Here is a 22,426-nt window from a genome sequence, read left to right on the forward strand (position 1 = left end):
TTTTCGTTTTTGTGCATGACTTCCTGTCCAACACAAGCAGATTTTAGCTGAATTGATGCGCTGTGTTACGGCGACCTGAAAAAATAGAAGCTCTGAGTAGGGCTGGGCGATATATCGATACACGCGATATATCGCGGGTTTGTCTTTGTGCGATATAGAAAATGACTGTCGTGATATTCAAGTATACATTCTCACGCAGTTGCTTTTAGCTGCTGGCATGACACTACAGGCTCTCCTCGCTCTTTCCTGTGTCTCCTTCTCACAGACAGACAAGCGCACCTTCTTATACACGTCACATACTGTCACGTCATACGTCACATACGTATACGCCTTCCCCGAGCAGAAAGATAGAAGCATGGCTAACGTTAGCTGTGATGCTAGCGGAGTGGTGCGAGCGGTAATATGAGTGAAAGAAGGTGCAAATCTGGTAACAAATGGAGGAATAATTAATTCCCAAGAAAAACAGCAGGGGGTCCATCGTCTGGCGGCGGTTTGGCTTCAAGTGGGAATATGTCGAACAGACAACCGTAATTTGTCAAGTGTGGGGCAAAAGCGTTGCTATAAAAAGTAGCATTATTGCTGTAACAAACAGTTCAGGGTGTCCCAAGTTACCGGAGTGTATTAGGTAAGGAGGAGGAGTTTTGTCCCTCCAGAGTTGCCGTAAGGCTGTGACGTAGGGTGTGTGTGGTTGTGGAAGGAGGTGTGTGATGTTGACATTAAAGAAGCGGTGGCTACCGAACCGGCTCTGTCTCCCGTTTATCATTTTATTAGATAAGTACCCTGTATAGGCGAACCCAGGACACTCGGCTACACTGCTAATATGTAGCATCATTTGAAAAGTCACCTGCTAGAGAATGAATAGTGCTCACTCCGCACGCCCACACCATCAAAATGCCCAGGCAAACATTTCCAGATCAACATCGTATGAAAAAAATAGTGATTTTTTTTAGTTGTGATTTCCTTCTCTGCATGAAAGTTTAAAAGTAGCATATATTAATGCAGTATGAAGAAGAATGTTTTAATGTAGACACATAGAATCATCATACTGCTGTGATTATATGCATCAAGTGTTCATTCAAAGCTAAGGCAAAATATAGAGATATATATCGTGCATCGCGATATGGCCTTAAAATATTGCGATATTAAAAAAAGGCCATATCGCCCAGCCCTATATTTAGCGCATGGATTCTGCTGCTGAAAAGCATAAGATATTACACTACCTTGCTCAGGGTATGAAAACGTTGGATATTTCCCAAAAACTTATGCGTGATCATCGAACCGTCAAGAAATGTGTTGCTAATTTAGAGCACAGGCAAGTTCAATCAGATAAAGGCAAAATTTTAAAAAGTCTCTGCCAGACAACTTCATCGGATTAAGAGAGAATCTGCTAAAATATATATACAAATACCTCTTTGCAAAGCAGCAAAGAGGTATTTGAAGCCGGTGGTGCCTCTGGAGTCCCACGAACCTCAAGGTGTAGGATCCTCAAGAAGTTTGCAAGTGTGCTTAAAGTTAATATTCGGCCACCCCTAAACAATGTTCACAAGCAGAAACGGTTGCAGTGGGCTCAGGAATACACTAAGACAAATTTTCACACCATGGGCTCAGGAATACATGAAGACACATTTTCAAACAGTTTTGTTTACCGATGAGTGCCGTACAACCCTAGATGGCCCAGATGGCTTGAGCAGCGGATGGTTGGTAAATGGCCACAATGTCCCAACAAGGCTGAGACAGCAGCAAGGGAGTGGGGGTGTCATGTTTTGGGCTGGAATCATGGGGAATGAGCTGGTAGGTCCCTTTAGGGTCCCTGAGGGTGTGAAAATGACCTCTGCAAAGTATGTAGAGTTTCTGACTGACCACTTTCTTCCATGGTACAAAAAGAACAACCGTACTTTCTGACAAAAAAATCATTTTCATGCATGACAATGCGCCATCTCATTCTGCAAAGAAGACCATTGAGTCACTGGCTGCTATGAGCATAAGAGGAGAGAAACTAATGGTGTGGCCACCATCTTCTCCTGACCTCAACCCTACTGAGAACCTCTGGAGCATCATCAAGCAAAAGATCTATGAGGGTGGGAGACAGTTCATATCCAAGCAGCAGCTCTGGGACACTATTCTAACATCCTAAAAAGAAATTAAAGGTGAAACTGTCCAAGAACTCACAAGTTCAATGCATGCAAGGCTTATAAAAGTGATATCAAGCAAAGGGTCCTATACTAACATGTAACTCAGCCTGTTTAATCAAAAGTTATTTCAATCAAAAATAGTTTAATTTATATGGTCTTATAATGCTACAAATTCAACATGTGACCATTTTGAGTTCTTTACAGCCTATAAAATGGAACAGTGTACTTTAAGTTATTTATTGTATTTATTTATTGTAAAGATACTGTTATTTCAAGATTTGTTCAATGAAATTTGAATTAAACTAACGGCTGATGACTTGAAAATTATACTGACTGACATTGGCATCAATTATTTATGAAAATGTGAGTAAAATGTACTTTGCATAATAATTTGGAACACAGTGTAAATCAGCAAAGCTCTAAAGCCAGGTGTATATTTTCATACATCATTGCCAAATGGAACATATGGTGTGGTATTCCAGAGAATGATGTCCAATATGTCAGCCATGACAGAAGAAAATGGCCACTGGTAAGACTACTGCAGCTGCAGTGTTGCCAATTTGGCGAGATTGTCGCTAAATCAAGCGACTTTCCAAATCCTCTTGGCAACTTTTTTTGTAAACCGCTACCAGTGGCAAATCCAGCTACCTTTTCCCGGTGTTATTGGAGTTTTGTGTCATTAAAGCCCTAAGGTTATAGCATGGTGCAGTTTCTGTCCCCAACGAGCAGTGGCAGGTGCTGCAGTGAGCCTCTTCCCTGCTCCAAAGCACTCACAGGCGGGTCAGTCTGCTGCGCGAGCACAGATGAGAGCCTCACTACTCAAAGTCCAGACTGCAACTGATATGTGCATGTGTAAAGCTGCCGCTGTTTTTGGTTTGGTTTCAAAAGCAAGATGTAAATGTAAATATTTCTTCAGGTTTCATTTCTGCCATTTCACACTAAAATAATTCACCGCAACGTCCCACTCCCATCGTTCATGTTAATGAGCCAGTCAATATATGAGAATGCCATAACCCTCTAGTCCAGTGGTTCTCTAACTTTTTTCACCAAGCACCAGCAGAATAACCGACATTAAAATACAGTAGCACAGCAGCCCTAACTATTCATTAGAACAAAGCAGGTTTTATTTACTTATTATTTTTGGCCAATGTAAAATTCCACACAGTTTGAACAGTAACACTGATTTGAACATTGGGTTCCCGCGCGTGCTGAGTGATAGAAACGACAGAGTAAGACGTTCCATTTGCGTCTTATGACTACTGCCTGCAGTAGTTGGATTGTAACGACTTCCATTGAAGGCTGCTAAACCTTTTATTTTAGGGGCGGCATGGCGTAGTGGGTAGAGCAGCCGTGCCAGAAACCTGAGGGTTGCAGGTTCGCTCCCCGCCTCTTACCATCCAAATCGCTGCCGTTGTGTCCTTGGGCAGGACACTTCACCCTTGCCTTCGGTGCCGCTCACACTGGTGAATGAATGATGAATGACTGGTGGTGGTCGGAGGGGCCGTAGGCGCAAACTGGCAGCCACGCTTCCGCCAGTCTACCCCAGGGCAGCTGTGGCTATGAAAGTAGCTTACCACCACCAGGTGTGAATGTATGATGGGTTCTCACTTCTCTGTGAAGCGCTTTGAGTGTCTAGAAAAGCGTTATATAAATCTAATATAAATAACGTTGGGAAGACTATGTCTCCCGGCTGGCCTGGGAACGCCTCGGGATCCCCCGGGAGGAGCTGGACGAAGTGGCTGGGGAGAGGGAAGTCTGGGCTTCCCTGCTTAGGCTGCTGCCCCCGCAACCCGACCTCGGATAAGCGGAAGAAGATGGATGGATGGATGGATTCGACAAACCAGTTGCAATAGCAAAATCAATGTCAACACACGACTCCTCGCTGCGTTCTGCCATTGTTGTTTGAATAAAACAGTCCCAGCGATCCTCATTGGTTCATTATTTTTTGCTATTTTGAAGGAGTTTGCATTGCTCTCGAGCCCAGATCCTTGTGTGGAGCTCAGCGAACTACAAGGATCTGGCGAGAGTCAGGTTATGAGGTGATGTCATTTGGCGACTTTTAGGACAGCCAATGGCTGCTTTCCTTACTGAAGAGTTTGCAAAACTGCGCAGCTGTTCCTTCCTGGGAGAGACAAACTGATTCACTGAACTGATATTCTTACAAGCTAACTTTACCGATGAGCCGTGAAAAAGAAAGGAGACTCGGTGATATTTCTGGAAGCAATTTGACATTCACACACACACACTCACACACACACACACACACTTTAAAGCCCCACGCGCAGTTGTGACCACACAATGTTAAAGCTCAGCACCATGGCGGTGGAGGCTAGCATGCTAGCACTAACCCACCAAACATGTAAGTAGTTGTTCATAAAAGTGACCGACAACGATAAGGCGTCGACAGCGATGAAAGGTCCCTCATTAGCCGGACTGGAGGCGTGGACATTAGGCCCTACGGACCTCGTCTATGTCTGTGACCCAGCCTACTCCTCTCCTGAAAGCTCTGACCCGGTCTGCTGCTCCCTTCAGCCGCTTCAGTCCTCAGGGCCGTTCATAGGCCTAGTTGAAGGGCTCGGCTCCGGGAAAAGCTCTACCACACGGCTGCCCGACAACAAATAAGTGTACTGATATGACGGAATCCTCCCAAACATACCTGTGGTTTGAGCGGACTGTTGTCTGAGCGGTGAAATGGCGTTGTTCTCCGCGGACTCAAACAGCCTCCTCACTTCCCAGGACAGCCTGGCTTCACTTGTGCTAACCACACGACTGTCTTCCGTTCACTGGGCGGGTCAGACCGAAGGGAGTGCTTGATTTAAGACTCCGTACACACCGGACGTTGCCGCGTTAAATGCAGACATTACGAACGAGGAGCCGCCGTTCGCTTAAAACGTCCCGTAGTTATAATCGCGCAAACGTCGAATGCAAAGAGGAGTGGTCACATTACTCGGCAGTGTTTCCTTATGACGTCTCTTGTCAAAGTAGAAAAAATGGCTGTCAAAGGCCATTAAAATAAACGTCTAAGAATTCCTCTGTGGTACAAAACTTTGTCCAAACGAAATGTATTTTACAAGGGAGAAGGCATATTAATTCAGCTGTCCAAATATAGAGGTAACGAATAAAAATGTATGTAAAAAATTATTGCTGTGATCATGTCACCTCTATACAGCCAACAACTTTCAAGGGAACATTTGCACGAAACTAAGCTGCAGTTATGTTCTGAAATAGATGTGTAGCATTCAAATGAAACAATGCATGTCGGTGTTTATTGGGTTTAAAATAAATACATTTAAACAATAGATTGAAAGAAAAGCAATGCAAATATTAAGAATAATTACTAAATATTTTTCAATCATTTATACAGTGGCAGAAAAGCGGAAACTTAATATTTATATGTACATTTTCTATTAAAGGGGAACAATATCACAATTTCAGAATGGTTAAAACCATTAAAAATCAGTTCCCATTGGCTTATTATATTTTTCGAAGTTTTTTTCAAAATTTTACCCATCACGCAATATCCCTAAAAAAAGCTTCAAAGTGCCTGATATTAACCATCGTTATAAACACCCGTCCATTTTCCTGTGACGTCACATAGTGAATACAAACAAACATGGCGGAAAGAACAGCAAGCTATAGCGACATTAGCTCGGATTCAGACTCGGATTTCAGCGGCTTAAGCGATTCAACAGATTACGCATGTATTCAAACGGATGGTTGTAGTGTGGAGGCAGGTAGCGAAAACGAAATTGAAGAAGAAACTGAAGCTATTGAGCCATATCGGTTTGAACCGTATGCAAGTGAAACCAACGAAAACGACACGACAGCCAGCGACACGGGAGAAAGCGAGGACGAATTCGGCGATCGCCTTCTAAACAACGATTGGTATGTGTTTGTTTGGCAATAAAGGAAACTAACAACATGAAGTAGGTTTACAGCATATGAAATACATTTGGCAACAACATGCACTTTGAGAGTGCAGACAGCCCAATTTTCATCAATTAATATATTCTGTAGACATACCCTCATCCGCGCTCTTTTCCTGAAAGCTGATCTGTCCAGTTTTGGAGTTGATGTCAGCAGGCCAGGGAAGCTAGGGTCGATATTCTTCTCTTGATCATCTTCGGTGGCATAAGGGACGGTGTGAGCCAAGACATCCAGGGGGTTTAGCTCGCTCGTCTGCGGGAACAAACTGCCGCCATTGCTTGCCGTGCTACCGAGGTCCTTTGTCCCTGAATTGCTCACACACTCCAGCAGATTCAATGGGGGTCTGGCGGCAGATTTCTTTGACTTTATCGTTGGAAATGCATCTGCTTTGAGTGTTGCAGGATATCCACACATTCTTGCCATCTCTGTCGTAGCATAGCTTTCGTCGGTAAAGTGTGCGGAACAAACGTCCAATTTCTTGCCACTTTCGCATCTTTGGGCCACTGGTGCAACTTGAATCCGTCCCTGTTCGTGTTGTTACACCCTCCGACAACACACCAACGAGGCATGATGTCTCCAAGGTACGGAAAACAGTCGAAAAAACGGAAAATAACAGCTGATTTGACTCGGTGTTTGAGAAAATGGCGGATTGCTTCCCGACGCTCCGAGAGCGAATATTAGAAAGGTGTTTAATTCGCCAAAATTCACCCATTTAGAGTTCGGCAATCGGTTAAAAAAATATATGGTCTTTTTTCTGCAACATCAAGGTATATATTGACGCTTACATAGGTCTGGTGATAATGTTCCCCTTTAAAGCACATGCCACACTTAACATTATAGGCATTTATGTCCAATAAAAAACAATTATAGACACAGACTTTTTATTTTCTCATATGCACATGCTAACTGAACACCATCTATTATTTATTTTTCAGACTGATTTCTTCTTTTAAGTGTCCATGGATTATGGCTGCCCTGCAGCCTCTAGCTCTGCCTCATACTGCCTCCTCAGGCCCTTTAGGTACATGCGCAGGCTGTCCGGGTCAAGTCTAGAGTTTCTGGCAGTCTGCAGGAGGCGTGTGGCCAAGCGGTATAGCACACGCTGCCTCTCTGCTTTTGGATTACTCTTATGCTTGGCCTTGGGATCAACAATAAAAACACATTTTATGAACATCTGAAAGGCCCATCCATAAAAGTGTTAATCACACACCAATGTACAATCGGTTGGAATATATTGACACAAAAAAGGCCAAAATATTAAAACCCACCAAAAGCTGCTTGCTGACTTTAAAAGCAAATGTCTTTGCTTCCTGGATTATGCTTGAAGGAAGCGAGGTCATTTCTGCTGCCCTAAGGCCTAAAAAAACAATAGTAAGCAATAGATATGTTAGCAACCTCCTGGTAAACAATTCATCAATGTGATGGCACAAATTGATTACCGTAGTGTCTTTCCTCGGAGTATCCTCCACTCAGTAAGTGCGTGTACACCACATTCTCGGCGCCAGTGTCACGAGTGCGGGTGTGCTGAACCTGCATGTGCTGGTTCTCCACGTTGGGATACAGACACTCCAGTTGGCACAGCTCAAGGTAGTGTGTTGCAAACAGAGTAAAAGCCTACAAAACAGAACAGAAACTACACACACCTAAAAGACTCTAACCAAGGCGAGCGAGTAGAATGTTTAATTACCGGTAATTGTACACTGATTATAGAATAGTTTTTTCTACCTTCAAGTTGAGGAGAAACTCACAAACAGAGTGACAGATCCCGATTCCTTCCTCTGCACTGGTTCCACGTCCCAGTTCGTCGATGATGATGAGGGACCTATCGCTAACGTTGTGGACTATATATGTGATCTTTCGGGAAGGTAAAAATAGTGTGAATGGTGAAGCTGTGGATTTTTTCCCACACACTTAATAGAACATACTTCCTTCATTTCCAACATGAATGTGGAAGAGCTGGTTTCAAAATTGTCATCCACGCCAATTCTTGTGAAGATTTGATCAGCGGCACGGAAAGAAGCATACTCAGCAGGGACAAAAGAACCTGTAAAAAAGTTTGATGTACTCAAACTTCTCAATATAGCAGTGTTTTATCAAATGTAGTAAATGCCTACCTATCTGAGCCATGATTTGACATAGTGCCACCTGCTTTAGATATGTCGATTTCCCACTCATGTTGGGACCAGTGATGATGACAAAGTTGCTGCCCTCAGAGATGTAGCAGTTGTTGGATACAAGCTGCTGTCTGGCCATTCGCTCCAGGATTGGGTGGCGACCTTGCTTTATAGCGAGTGTGTCTGTGAACTCTGGACGCACTGGCAGACACATAATATCATTTCAAACAAGCATATGCAAACAGCGATGTACTGTAAAACAAATATTATACTGCATTTTGAGTTTAGAGAGTTCAATTGTTGACTCGTCTGATTGTTAATGAGTAGTGGCAAAAGACTTTAAAGCAGGGGTGTCAAACTCTAATACAGAGTGGGCCAAAATTTAAAACTGAACAAAGCCACGGGCCAAGGTTGAACAAATTAACCTTTACGTACTCTACGAGCTATCGTCACGTCCGCTTTTCATCCATTCTAACATCGTTCAGACCCAGTCACAAGAAATGTGCGGCTTCTGTACGCACACACGAGCGAATGCAACGCATACTTCATCAACAGCGATACAGGTCACACTGAGGGTGCCAGTATAAAAAACTTTAACACTGTTAGAAATATACGCCACACTGTGAATCCACACCAAACAAGAATAACAAACACATTTCGGGAGAACATCCGCACCATAACACAACATAAACACAACAGAACAAATACCCAGAATCCTTTGCAGCACTAACTCTTCCGGGACGCTACAAAATACACCCCTGCTACCACCAAACCTCCCCCCCACACACACACACACCTTGTAGAGTCCCGGAAGAGTTAGTGCTGTAAAGGGTTCTGGTTTGGTGTGGATTCACAGTGTGGCGTATATTTCTAACAGTGTTAAAGTTTTTTATTCGGCTACCCTCAGTGTAACCTGTATCGCTGTTGATGAAGTATGCATTGCATTCAAATGTGTGTGCGTGCAGAAGCTGCACATGTTATGTGACTGGGCCAGCACTCGTTGGGCTGGCTGGCTGGCGTTTGGAAGACTCCCGGGAGGATCGGCGGGCCAGCTTTAGTGTTAATTTGATATCGCCTCAAGGGCCAAGTTAAATTACACGGCGGGCCAGAGTTTGACACCCATGCTTTAAAGGGATCATATTGTGATTTTTTCTACATTTAAAACACTTCCTTGTGGTCTACATAACATGTAATGGTGGTGCTTTGGTCAACATTTTGCTTTGGTTTTATGTTTTACAGATCATCTTTGAGCCACTTTTTGACCGTCTCTTCAGGATGCGCCGTTTTGTGGCCAGTCTTATTTACGTGCCTCTACTTTGACTGCGTCTTCTATGGAAGTATTATTGTAGCAAAATTATTGTATGTGTTTTAATTAATGTGTGTTTTATATTGTCTGTCCGTATTATGATTTGTCAGTGCATAAAAAAATATCTGTCTGTATTTCAATCGGCGTGTGTGTTTTAGCAGTAACTTAGTGGTCAGAAGTATTTTTGTATTCAAATAAGTTATCAGTAATTACATTGTGGCCCAAATGATCGCATTTCCTCTGTCAGATGTATTAGAAATTCCAAACAGTTTGTTTGGAGGAAGTACGAAGAAAAGCAAAATAGTTTTACAAATATCTGCGCTTTATCTCCATGGTTTGATTTCCAATTTTTGGTACATATGCCGATCCCAAATACACAAAAACAGGTACAGTCCCCTTTAAGACATTTATGTTAAAAGATAAATGAAAAAAAAAAATTTGGGAAATTATTTATACACAACAAATAGCAAAACCCTTAAAGAACAACTGCACTTTTGGGGGGAATTTTGCCTATTGTTCACGATCATTATGAAAGACGTGACGACAGATGTATTTTTTTAATGCATTCTAAATAGGAAAAACATGCGATCCAAAGTCTGCTTACAATGGCGCCTAAGGGAGCTGCTCTATTCTGCCAAACAAGCCCTTAAAAAAACTTTTTTTTATATACACGCTGTAAGTATATATGTAATGTAGTAACAGGCACATTTATAATAACATTTAATATTTACGTATTTTGCCAATTTTAGGCATACGCGATGCAATCATTTCAAAAATGCATCAGGGCGTTCGCTTTTTCACTTACTACTGCTCACTGCAGACTTTATGAGAGCTAACAAACATAATAAAACCTCACTTACAGCACAGGGTCTGCTGTCATTAGGATGCCGACTACTAGGATGTTCGTATATTCTCATTTAGATAAAGAATGACTCATAATCCTTGCAAAGACAAGGGGGTGGAACCAAGCGTCTTTTCGTGTCGCTATTTCCAGGTCTTAATTGGCTGTCAAAATTTTCCAACTTGTCGGAGTATGTCCTCGTTCTTCTACTATCCAGGTGAGAGACATGATTTATGATCTACAATAAAGTTTGATAACGAAACGAGAGAGCAGCTGATCAGTAAATCATGTCAATGTTGGCACTCAAGCTTGTGACCACAGCGCCGTTGTCGATAGTTTGTCTGCGTTAGAGCTTATAATTACAATACCACTAATACTTGGTTAATATTCCAGTCACAAAATGTAAATAAAGTATTGTTGTTTATTTGCGTTTATTTAAGAAAGCATAAAAAAATACATCTGTCGTCATGTCTTTAATAATAATTGTGAACAATAGGCAAAAAAGTGCAGTTCCTCTTTAATCTCTTGCACCCTTCTTGTAACTTTTATGTTTGACAGTCCCACATACCACACACACACACACACACACACACACACACACACACACACACACACACACACACACACACACACACACACACACACACACACACACACACACACACACACACACACACTATCAGCTCCCTCTTCACCACAACAGACTGGTAGTGACTGCATCACTGGCGACGCTGCACCAATCTGTCTGTCAATCTCAAGTTCCATTCCCTCACTCGTGAACAACAACCCGAGATACTTGAGGCAGAACTTCACTCTTGACCCGGGGGGTGCAGTCCTTCCTCTTCCGACTGAGAACCATAGCCTCAGATTTGGAGGTGCTGATTCTCATTCCAGCAGCTTAACACTCGGCTGCAAACCGCCCCAGTGAATGCTGAAGGTGCCAGCCTGATGAAGCCAACAGGACCACATCAAAAGCAGAGATGTGATCCTCTGGCCACCAAACTGGAAACCCTCAACACCCTGACTGCGCCTAGAAATTCTGTCCATAAAGATGATGAAAAGGAGCGGTGACAAAGGGCAGCCCTGGCGGAGTCCATTGTCCACTGGGAACATTTTTTAATTACTACCGGCAATGCGAACCAGACTCCTGCTTCGATTGTACAAGGACCAAATGGCCCGTAGCAACGGACCCTGGACCCCATACTCCTGGAGAAACCACCACAACACACCGCGTAGGACACGATTGAATGCCTTTTCCAAATCCACAAAACACATGTGGACTGGTTGAGCAAACTCCTATGCCCCCTCCAGTACTATAGCGAGGGTATAAATCTGGTTGATACCATCCCTATATGGAAGCATGGTGGTGGCAGCATCATGCTGTGGGGATGTTTTTCAGCAGCAGGAACTGGAAGACTAGTCATGATAGAGGGAAAGATGAATGCAGCAATGTGCAGAGACATCTTGGATGAAAACCAACCCTTCCCATCGAACCCGATGGAGCTTGAGAAGTGCTGCAAAGAGGAGTGGTTGAAACTGCCCAAAGATAGGTGTGCCAAGCTTGTGGCATTAATTTAAAAAACTTGATGCTGTAATTGCTGCCAAAGGTACACCGACAAAGCATTGAGCAAAGGCTGACAAAAATACATGTATTGCATTTTGGAATAAGGCTGTAACATAAAAAAGGTGGAACAAGTGAACTGCTGAGAATACTTTACGAATGCACTGTATGTGAGTTGATATGGAGGGGGCCAAACTATAACCAGCCATAAGGAGGCGCTTAAGACCTGTAGGCCTCCTTCTTAGGGGGACCTGTCAACAACCCTGTCTTACAGTCAAATAGATATAAATATTTAAGAGTAAAACTGTGCTTATATTGGTGGGGGGAAGTTCATGTGTATCATTTATAAATCATTTGAAATGTAGCTGTCTGCAGTCGCCAGCTCTCCTTCAGTGGGGAGATCACGATATGTCTAGGTAAGTACGGCACTCTTGTGCATGCTTATGTAACAAAGTATTCTGAGCACAAGGCGGTAGCCAGTCAGCACGTGCCGGTGCACAGATACTTTCAGACAGCTGAGGACGCAAATTCGCCATCTTCGAGACTTGCTCAGCAGTGGTTCACACTCACCATAGTCTGAGTTGGTGCATGCGTTTGCCAGGGACAGCAGCATATCCAGCATGGATACAGCATCAGACAGTTTGTAGAGACAGTGGATGTGTTCACGGATTGTGCTGAGCAGTTGACATATCACCCTTGGAAGGACACAAATTCAAAATTATTTTACAAACAGCACCCCCTAGCGGACAATGGAATTAAATCAGTCAGGGGCAGATACTAGAATCAGATGAACCAATACATTGGTATTTTGTTCAATTAAACTGTCATATTTTAGGGTTTAATTAATCATATACATTACATAATTATTAATTAATTCATTTTCAATCATGATCCTTTAAAGGTCACCAGTTTGAACATAATGTAATGCCATGCATAAAAGAGAACAGAGTGTGATTCTGTCCTCACACGTAGGAGACGTGAAAGATTTCCTTCAGGGCCTCATCACAGCGGTCATTCATCTTCATCAGGTCTGTGGTGGTGAAGCCATAGTTGTCCTTGTGTCTGGTGACCTGCGTGGAGAGTTGTTAAAGCCACCAATTACGCTTGTACAATAAATCACATTGAGGTCGCCAATGAAGGCAATAAGAGATCTTTAAAAGCAGCAAATGATAGATATAAAACAAACAACTGTGACACCACATGGGAAATGTTATATACTATGTCACCATTACAAATCCATTAAAAGATGATGCACACATAAATGTGATACAAAAATGGTGCAAGCGCTTAATATGCCGATACCTTGATGAACTCTGGAGGAAGTTTCCCTTTGGGCAAGAATATTCCTTCCAGTTTCATCTGAATGAAGAAGCCACGAGCTGTACTGAAGCTGGTGCGCATGGGAAAGCCAGACTTCTCTGCCATCTGGTTTACAAATCCTGAGAAACAGTAGCTATTGTGAAGTTCACATAGAACATAAGACCACTCAGAAAGTGTAATGTTTATTTGTAACCTACAAAATCAATGAGCAAGCAGAATTTTAGGAATCTTGTGAGGTAAATGAAAGGGAATATTCAATGAGATGCAAATTTGTAATTTATTTTTTATAAAATTGAATTGTGTTTTTGATTGTATAGTTAGAATAGGATATGAACATAAAGTATATACTTAAAACTCTTTAAACCACATTGACTCCCTTTATTGTTATAGGACTGTAATCCTGGTATATTACTATGCTTTTTCTATGAAAACATGATATATATATATATATATATATATATATATATATATGTCAAGACTAGGTCCTGGGGTTTAGTTTTTCTGGGATGCAACGGGAAGTTGGCTCGGGCGAGAGGGGAATTTAAGTACATTTTTATTTAAAGACTATAACTACAAAAAAAAAGGAAGTAAACAAAAGGCGCGCACAATGGCGGAGAACAAACTATGAAACCAAAAAGACTATAAACATGGAACAAAAACTTACTTGGCTTGGACAAAAATAGTAGCATGAAGGATGGACATGGAAAGAGGTGTCAGGAATGGACAGAGCATAAATGTGAGGATGTCACCAGAAAGACAAACTGAAAAACACTGAACTTAAATACTACAGACATGATTAACGAAAACAGGTGCGTGACTCAAAACGTGAAACAGGTGCGTGACGTGACAGGTGAAAACTAATGGGTTGCTATGGTGACAATCAAGAGTGCACAATGAGTCCAAACGTGGAACAGGTGAAACTAATGGGGTAATCATGGAAGCAAGACAAGGGAGTGAAAAGACAGAAACTAAAGAGTCCTATAACTAAACAAAACATGACTTAAAACAAAACATGATTACACAGACATGACAGAATCCCCCCTTACGGACAGATCCCAGATGTCCAAGAAAAAAATTAACAAGAGTCATGAGAGGGCGGGAGGGGGACATGGCGGTGGGTCGCCAGCCCAAGTGGCCCCGAATCCATCGAGGCATAGTCATGTGGCGGTGGTGAGTGGAACGCCGCTGCAGCAGGCGAGGTGGGCGCCCCGGGACGGGCCACATCCGTGGCCGACTGGGAGGTGGGCGCACTTGGCGTGGCGGGCGACCAGGTAGCGGCTATATCCGTGGCCGACGAGGAGACAGGCGCGTTGTCATCTTTGCAGGCGTGGAAGCTCGGCGTGGCAAGTCAGGCGGCGAAGCTCGGCGTGGCAAGTCAGGCGGCGAAGCTCGGCGTGGCAAGTCAGGCGGCGAAGCTCGGCGTGGCAAGTCAGGCGGCGAAGCTCGGCGTGGCAAGTCAAGCGGCGAAGCTCGGCGTGGCAAGTCGGGCGGCGAAGCTCGGCGTGGGTCTTGGTCTTGGCGTGGGTCTTGGTCTTGGCATGGCGGGTCTTGGTCTTGGCATGGCGGGTCTTGGTATGGCGGGTCTTGGTCTTGGCATGGCGGGTCTTGGTCTTGGCATGGCGGGTCTTGGTCGTGGCATGGCGGGTCTTGGTCGTGGCATGGCGGGTCTTGGCGTCGTTGAGCTGCGACTGGCGGCACTTGGCGTCGTTGAGCTGCGACTGGCGGCACTTGGCGTCGTGGAGCTGCGACTGGCGGCACTTGGCGTCGTGGAGCTGCGACTGGCGGCACTTGGCGTCGTGGAGCTGCGACTGGCGGCACTTGGCGTTGTGGAGCTGCGACTGGTGCTAGCCGTGGAGCTGCGACAGGTGCTAGCCTTGGAGCAGCTAGCCGGGGTGCTAGCCTTGGAGCAGCTAGCCGTGGTGCTAGCCTTGGAGCAGCTAGCCGTGGTTCTAGCTGTGGAGCAGCTAGCCGTGGTTCTAGCCGTGGTGCTGCTACTGGTGCTAGCCTTGGTGCAGGTGGAGGTGGCCTAGCTGGGGGTTGCGGCTTGGCATGGCAAAAGACCGGTGGTGGTGGCCGTGCTGGAGGCTGTGGCTTGGCAGGTCGGAAGACTGGTGGTGGCGGCTGTGCTGGAAGCTGTGGCTTGACATGGTCATGCTGAGCCACCCCACCTGAACAATTCCCAGCCCTAGCCCCCCCCTCAAGGGGCGGATACCAGACGCGCTCCCTGCGGTCTGGAACTCTCTCTAGGGGTGGGCGGAGGGAAGCAGAAACTTCCCCTTTAAATTGTCCAAAATGTCTATTTTCTACCTGTGATATTGTGGGTGAAAAAAAAAAAAATTGTGACTTGGGCGTGACTTGAGTCCTGGGGGGCGGGGAATCAAAAGAAAAAGAATTCAGAAAAAAATAATCCTGGTTTTTGACGTCATCAGGGCGAAGCCGGGCTGGCTGCTGCTTGCTTCCGCCCGGAGGGGGAGGGGCATGTGGGAGCGGCGTGTCCTGCAGGCTCGCGGAAGTTCTTCCTGACGTCCTTCGTCTTTGGCGGCGCTTCCGTGGCTGAGGTGACGCTGTGTCGTCCTGGGACCAAATGAAGTCTCTATACTCCATGGAGGAGTAGCGCCGCGTTTCCTCCTACATCGCGCACAGGACCGCCCAAGAAGCCTCGTCCAAACTGTCCAACTTTAGTGCAGAAAAACTGTTTTGCTGGTGACATTCTGTCAAGACTAGGTCCTGGGGTTTAGTTTTTCTGGGATGCAACGGGAAGTTGGCTCGGGCGAGACGGGAATTTAAGTACATTTTTATTTAAAGACTATAACTACAAAAAAAAGGAAGTAAACAAAAGGCGCGCACAATGGCGGAGAACAAACTATGAAACCAAAAAGACTATAAACATGGAACAAAAACTTACTTGGCTTGGACAAAAATAGTTGCATGAAGGATGGACATGGAAAGAGGTGTCAGGAATGGACAGAGCATAAATGTGAGGATGTCACCAGAAAGACAAACTGAAAAACACTGAACTTAAATACTACAGACATGATTAACGAAAACAGGTGCGTGACTCAAAACGTGAAACAGGTGCGTGACGTGACAGGTGAAAACTAATGGGTTGCTATGGTGAAAATCAAGAGTGCACAATGAGTCCAAACGTGGAACAGGTGAAACTAATGGGGTAATCATGGAAGCAAGACAAGGGAGTGAAAAAACAGAAACTAAAGAGTTCTATAACTAAACAAAACATGACTTAAAACAAAACATGATTACACAGACATGACAATATATATACCGGTATATATATATATATATATAGAGAGAGAGAGAGAGAGAGAGAGAGAGAGAGAGAGAGAGAGAGAGAGAGAGAGAGAGAGAGAGAGAGAGAGAGAGAGATTCTAAATAATGCCTCTCACTTGTATAGTAGAAGGTTGTGGCCATAAACCAAGAAGTTGGTCAACTTTGACATTCAACAGAGACCCGAAGATGAAGAGAAAACGGACAGACGCTTGTTTGCGTCACCTTGATTTATTATTTTTTACCTGCATCTGGATTATGATTAATTATTTATCTAAACAGGAAGATACAAACATCCCGTCAGTCAGCATCCCAGTGAGAACAGACATTGTACAGTAAGTGATTGTTTTATTATGTTCCTTGTTTATATTTCTTATTTACCACTTAGCAATACTGCTACATGATGCTTAGTGTTTCACTAATGTTAGATCTGCTTAGCACTTAGCTTCTATAACTTGTAGATCATCCTTCTTATGTTCAGGCTCAAAAATATAAGGTTCTGGATCATCTTTTGTCCTAAAGTAGTCTCTGTTGGCTCTCATGAAGTCTGCTATGATTCGTACTTCTTGTTATTGTTGAAAGAAAAGACCAAAATACATAAGTAATACATCTTATGATGGAGGTTTTTGGAGGTTTTTAGAGCAAATCCTATTAGCTCCAATGTTTAATGACTTTTGCCAGCGTTTATTTACAACTTAGAATGCATAAAAAAAGAAAGATATATGTGTTACTGTATTACATAAGGATTGTGATTGATATACATAATTTTCCTTTAACAGATGTCAAGCTTTGAAAGCAAAAAATAACAATAATTTATTGCTGACTTACGACACTTTTATAAGCGGTTTCTTTTTGGACCTTCAGAGCCATTGCAGTCAAATGAGTCAAGAGTCAAAATATTTTTATTTCTGATCGTCTTAAAATGTTGACACACACACATAGAATGGAGGATTCGCGTATGTCCATCGTCTTGTCTTTGCAGCCAGAGCACTTTTTAAAATATTTTGTCTATCATTCACAATCCTTATGTGGGACAAGAACACATATGTCTTTCTTTTTTTAATGCATTTTAAATACTAAATACACGCCAGCAAAAGTCAGCTTACAATGGATCTAATGAGATTCGCTCTATTCCGCCTACGAGCGCTTTAAAAAACATCCAAAAGCCTCCATCATCGTTTTATATACACGCTGTCAGTATATATATATATATATATATATATATATATATATATATATATATATATATATGATGCATTAACAAGCACATACATATTAACAAGTAATATTAACATATTTTGCTAATTTTAAGCATACAGAGCCGTATTGATTTCACAGACACATCACAATGTTTGATTTTCCCTTCAACCATAACAACACTACTACTCATGGCAGATTTCATTAGAACCAACAATGAATACTTTGGGACAAATGATGATTCAGAACTTTATATTTTCTAACCTGAATAGTAGAAGGATGAACTACAAGTTTTAGAAGCTGCGTGCTAAACAGATCTAACTTGAGCAAAACACTAAGCATCATGCAGCAAGATTGCTAAGTGCTAAACAATAAATACATACTTCTAACATAATACAACTATCACTTACTGTAAAAGGTCTGCCGACTGACGGGATGTTCACATCTTACCGTTAAGATGAATAATTATCAATAATCCCCATACAGGTTAAAAAAAAGTGACGCATACAAGCGTCTTTTCGTGTCTTTCTCGCAATCTTCGGGTCTATGGTAGATGTCAAATTTGATGAACTTCTCAGTTTATGGCCGCAACCTTCTACTAGACAGGTGACAGGCTTGATTTATAATCTAGAATAAACTTTTACCAACTCAGCAGCAATGCAACAGCAGCAGCTCAGCATTTCAATACAGTAGCTGCATGAGCTAGTTAGCTCTCTGTGATCACGGCGCCGCTAAAATTAGTTAATCTGCGTTAGCGCTTATTATAACAATATCAATAGTAATTGATTAATATTCCGGTCACGAGATGTAAATTTAAAATTGTTGGCGTTTTTTGGCTGTTTTTTAGAGGGCTTTATGGGTGTAATAGTGTACTCATATTAGCTGCATTGTACTTGCTGTATTTTACAAATTAGAATGCATAAAAAAAGAAAAAATGTGCTCTTGTCTTACATAGAGATTGTAAATGATAGGAAAACTTCCCGAAAAAGTGTAGTTCCCCTTTAAGGTTGCACAAGGGTTATACGATTAGCTGCAGATAGCAATGTGAAATACAAATAGATGACAAATAAAATGGACACCTGCAATGTCATCCACTATTTCAGTGTATGCTCGACGAGAAATGTCCAGGAACTCGTTGATGTTAGGTCGCACTGCATAGCACTTTTGCGTGCGCATATTGAGGCTCCCCTTCAGGTAGGTAGTGTCATCATTAATCACTGTATGGATTTGCTTCAAGATTATGTCAAATCTAGGTGTGCACAAACCATTGTTTAAGTATACAACAAACATGACAGCTACAGACGCATCAAACGTAGTACCTGTTGTCTTCCAGCGATGTACTGTATGCCTTGAGAAGAGCTGTGTTGCAGTTTTTCAATGTCACCTGTTTATTAAAATAAGTATTTAAAAAAAAACATTTTTAAGCTATCTTTGGATATTATAAACATTAGCAGCCACACACCCTCAACTGTGGCACCAGATCCAAAGTGTGTTTCAGCTGAATCACGTGTGTAATCTTTGCCTCTGCTATTGGAACCTATAAAACACAAGAGGGGAAAGTGGGGTAAGATGAGTAAGTGGGTAAGTTGACCCACCCTTGTTATCTAGGTAACTGTGCACATGATTTGTCGTAGGACCAAAAATTTAGGACACACTCATCATTTCCATCTTGCTGTAATGCAGAGGAGAATATGGCAGAAGAGATACTGTAAGTATCCTTTTACACAAAACAATGTTTTTTGCTTGTCAAAATAAACAATCTGTTTATCAGGTAAAATAACTGTTGAGCCAAAGCAAATTAATCCAGTTCTAAAATTATGTATTATACATGTTGGTCATTTGCTAATGTGCAAACCCCGTTTCCATATGAGTTGGGAAATTGTGTTGGATGTAAATATAAACGGAATACAATGATTTGCAAATCATTTTCAACCCATATTCAATTGAATATGCTACAAAGACAACATATTTGATGTTCAAACTGATAAACATTTTTTTTGTTGTAAATAATCATTAACTTTAGAATTTGATGCCAGCAACACGTGACAAAGAAGTTGGGAAAGATGGCAATAAATACTGATAAAGTTGAGGAATGCTCATCAAACACTTATTTGGAACATTCCACAGGTGAACAGGCAAATTGGGAACAGGTGGGTGCCATGATTGGGTATAAAAGTAGATTCCATGAAATGCTCAGCCATTCACAAACAAGGATGGGGCGAGGGTCACCACTTTGTCAACAAATGCGTGAGCAAATTGTTGAACAGTTTAAGAAAAACCTTTCTCAACCAGCTATTGCAAGGAATTTAGGGATTTCACCATCTACGGTCCGTAATATCATCAAAGGGTGTAGAAAATCTGGAGAAATCACTGCACGTAAGCAGCTAAGCCCGTGACCTTCGATCCCTCAGGCTGTACTGCATCAACAATCGACATCAGTGTGTAAAGGATATCACCACATGGGCTCAGGAACACTTCAGAAACCACTGTCGGTAACTACAGTTGGTTGCTACATCTGTAAGTGCAAGTTAAAACTCTCCTATGCAAGGCGAAAACCGTTTATCAACAACACCCAGAAACGCCGTCGGCTTTGCTGGGCCTGAGCTCATCTAAGATGGACTGATACAAAGTGGAAAAAAGTTCTGTGGTCTGACAAGTCCACATTTCAAATTGTTTTTGGAAACTGTGGATGTCGTGTCCTCCGGACCAAAGAGGAAAAGAACCATCCGGATTGTTATAGGTGCAAAGTTGGAAAGCCAGCATCTGTGATGGTATGGGGGTGTATTAGTGCCCAAGACATGGGTAACTTACACATCTGTGAAGGCGCCATTAATGCTGAAAGGTACATACAGGTTTTGGAGCAACATATGTTGCCATACAAGCAACGTTACCATGGACACCCCTGCTTAAATCAGGAAGACAATGCCAAGCCACGTGTTACATCAATGTGGCTTCATAGTAAAAGAGTGCGGGTACTAGACTGGCCTGCCTGTAGTCCAGACCTGTCTCCCATTGAAAATGTGTGGCGCATTATGAAGCCTAAAGTACCACAACGGGGACCCCCGGACTGTTGAACAACTTAAGCTGTACATCAAGCAAGAATGGGAAAGAATTCCACCTGAGAAGCTTAAAAAATGTGTCTCCTCAGTTCCTAAACGTTTACTGAGTGTTGTTAAAAGGAAAGGCCATGTAACACAGTGGTGATCATGCCCTTTCCCAACTACTTTGGCACGTGTTGCAGCCATGAAATTCTAAGTTGATTATTATTTGCAAAAAAAAAAAAAGTGTATGAGTTTGAACATCAAATATGTTGTCTTTGTAGTGCATTCAATTGAATATGGGTTGAAAAGGATTTGCAAATCATTGTATTCCGTTTATATTTACATCTAACACAATTTCCCAACTCATATGGAAACGGGGTTTGTATAAAATCATGTGAATCCCGTCAGTAAAGATTAGCCTACATTTTTAAGCTAACCCTCCCACCCCTTTTTTTTTAACAAGGTGGCTATGGGGCAAAGTTATTCAAAGACTAGGGGAACAATTGAGCCAGTGATTCAATTTACCCATCCATAAAGCACTGACATGTAATATGTGGCATATATTATGGAATTTCATTTGAGTGTTGAACTTGTTTAGTGTGTTTGTCATATGTTATCGTTGTAGAAAAGGTATCATGCTAAGAGCCTATACGAGAAAAAACAGTCAGGGCTCAAGACCCCTGGGATGGAGAGAGCAGCAAATGATGTCCAGGTTGTTTTACAACTCATTCATTCATCATTCATTCTCCGGTGTGAGCGGCACCGGGGGAAAGGGTGAAGTGACCTGCCCAAGGACACAATGGCAGCGATTTTGGATGGTAAGAGGCGGGGAGCGAACCAGCAACCCTCAGGTTTCTGGCACGGCCGCTCTACCCACTACGCCATGCCGCCCCATGTAGTGCTGGTAGCTGGGCTAGTGGGGTGGCACAGCTGCGCTCAGCCAAGCGGCAACCTCCTGCTCGACCACCACCACCTGTTCTTCAGCGTGTCAAGCCGCAACCTCCCGAAAGGCCAGCTCCACCACAGCTGCGCCCAGCCAGGCTGCTACCTCCTGCCCGGCCACCACCACCTGTTCTTCGGCGTGCCAAGCCACAACCTCCAGCCAGGCCACCTCCGCCAAGGTCACGGCTAACCTCAGCCCAGCTGGGCCTAAAGACGCCATCCTCTGCCTCCTGTCCCTGCTCCAAGGCTAGCACCTGCTCCAAGGCTAGCACCCGTTCCTGCTCCAAGGCTAGCACCCGCTCCTGCTCCACGGCTAGAACCTGCTCCACGGCTAGCACCTGCTCCTGCTCCACAGCTAGCACCGGTTCCTGCACCACGGCAAGCACCAGTTTCTGCACCACGGCTGCTTCTGGTTCCTGCATCACGGCTTCTTCCAACACCTGCTCCACGGCTGATACCTGCGCCAGAAACCACGGCAGCCTCCTTCGCCTGCCGCTCTAGCTCCAGAGGTGCCTCAGTCTTCCTCGTCTCCAGCGGGCCTTCCCACGGCGCCGACCTTATCTTTAGCGTCGTCGCCACCGCGACCTACGGCTGGCCTGCAGCACAGGCGGCCATCAGGTGCCTGCACGTGGCGCCCTCAGTGGCCAATTAATGGACGCCTTTGGCGCAGACAGCAGCGACGCCCACGACTTGGGCGTAGAACTTAAAGGCTGCTGAGGTTCTGGCGTCACTCGCGTCCACCTTCTCAGCGGCCACGGAT

At 43.5% G+C, this 22,426-nt stretch overlaps 2 protein-coding genes across 6 annotated transcripts in view; both read right to left on the reverse strand.

Moving 5' to 3' along the window:
* The window catches only part of ktn1 (kinectin 1), a 35,088-nt gene extending 30,034 nt beyond the window's left edge, over positions 1–5,054 (reverse strand). For 3 of the 5 annotated variants that reach the window (XM_061968813.2, XM_061968810.2, XM_061968812.2), the window contains exon 1: positions 4,789–5,053. The gene's annotated coding sequence lies outside the window, so the exon portion shown is untranslated. Of the gene's footprint in view, positions 1–4,788 lie in introns of all 5 variants that reach the window. The other 2 variants (XM_061968811.2, XM_061968809.2) reach the window with 1 other exon arrangement.
* A 1,641-nt stretch (positions 5,055–6,695) lies between these two features.
* The window catches only part of msh4 (mutS homolog 4), a 34,331-nt gene continuing 18,600 nt past the window's right edge, over positions 6,696–22,426 (reverse strand). Inside the window, exons 9-20 of the mRNA XM_061968814.2 lie at positions 19,146–19,220; positions 19,003–19,067; positions 18,763–18,932; positions 13,184–13,320; positions 12,848–12,951; positions 12,452–12,576; positions 8,174–8,374; positions 7,985–8,103; positions 7,785–7,913; positions 7,499–7,673; positions 7,328–7,416; positions 6,696–7,233 (exon numbers count right to left, since the gene is read on the reverse strand). Coding sequence (XP_061824798.2) covers positions 7,024–7,233; positions 7,328–7,416; positions 7,499–7,673; positions 7,785–7,913; positions 7,985–8,103; positions 8,174–8,374; positions 12,452–12,576; positions 12,848–12,951; positions 13,184–13,320; positions 18,763–18,932; positions 19,003–19,067; positions 19,146–19,220 — 1,599 coding nt within the window. The 3' untranslated portion in view covers positions 6,696–7,023. The remainder of the gene's footprint in view (positions 7,234–7,327; positions 7,417–7,498; positions 7,674–7,784; positions 7,914–7,984; positions 8,104–8,173; positions 8,375–12,451; positions 12,577–12,847; positions 12,952–13,183; positions 13,321–18,762; positions 18,933–19,002; positions 19,068–19,145; positions 19,221–22,426) is intronic.

This window comes from Nerophis lumbriciformis, linkage group LG08 (genome assembly GCF_033978685.3).
Source record: "Nerophis lumbriciformis linkage group LG08, RoL_Nlum_v2.1, whole genome shotgun sequence".
Classification (NCBI taxonomy): Eukaryota; Metazoa; Chordata; class Actinopteri; order Syngnathiformes; family Syngnathidae; genus Nerophis; species Nerophis lumbriciformis.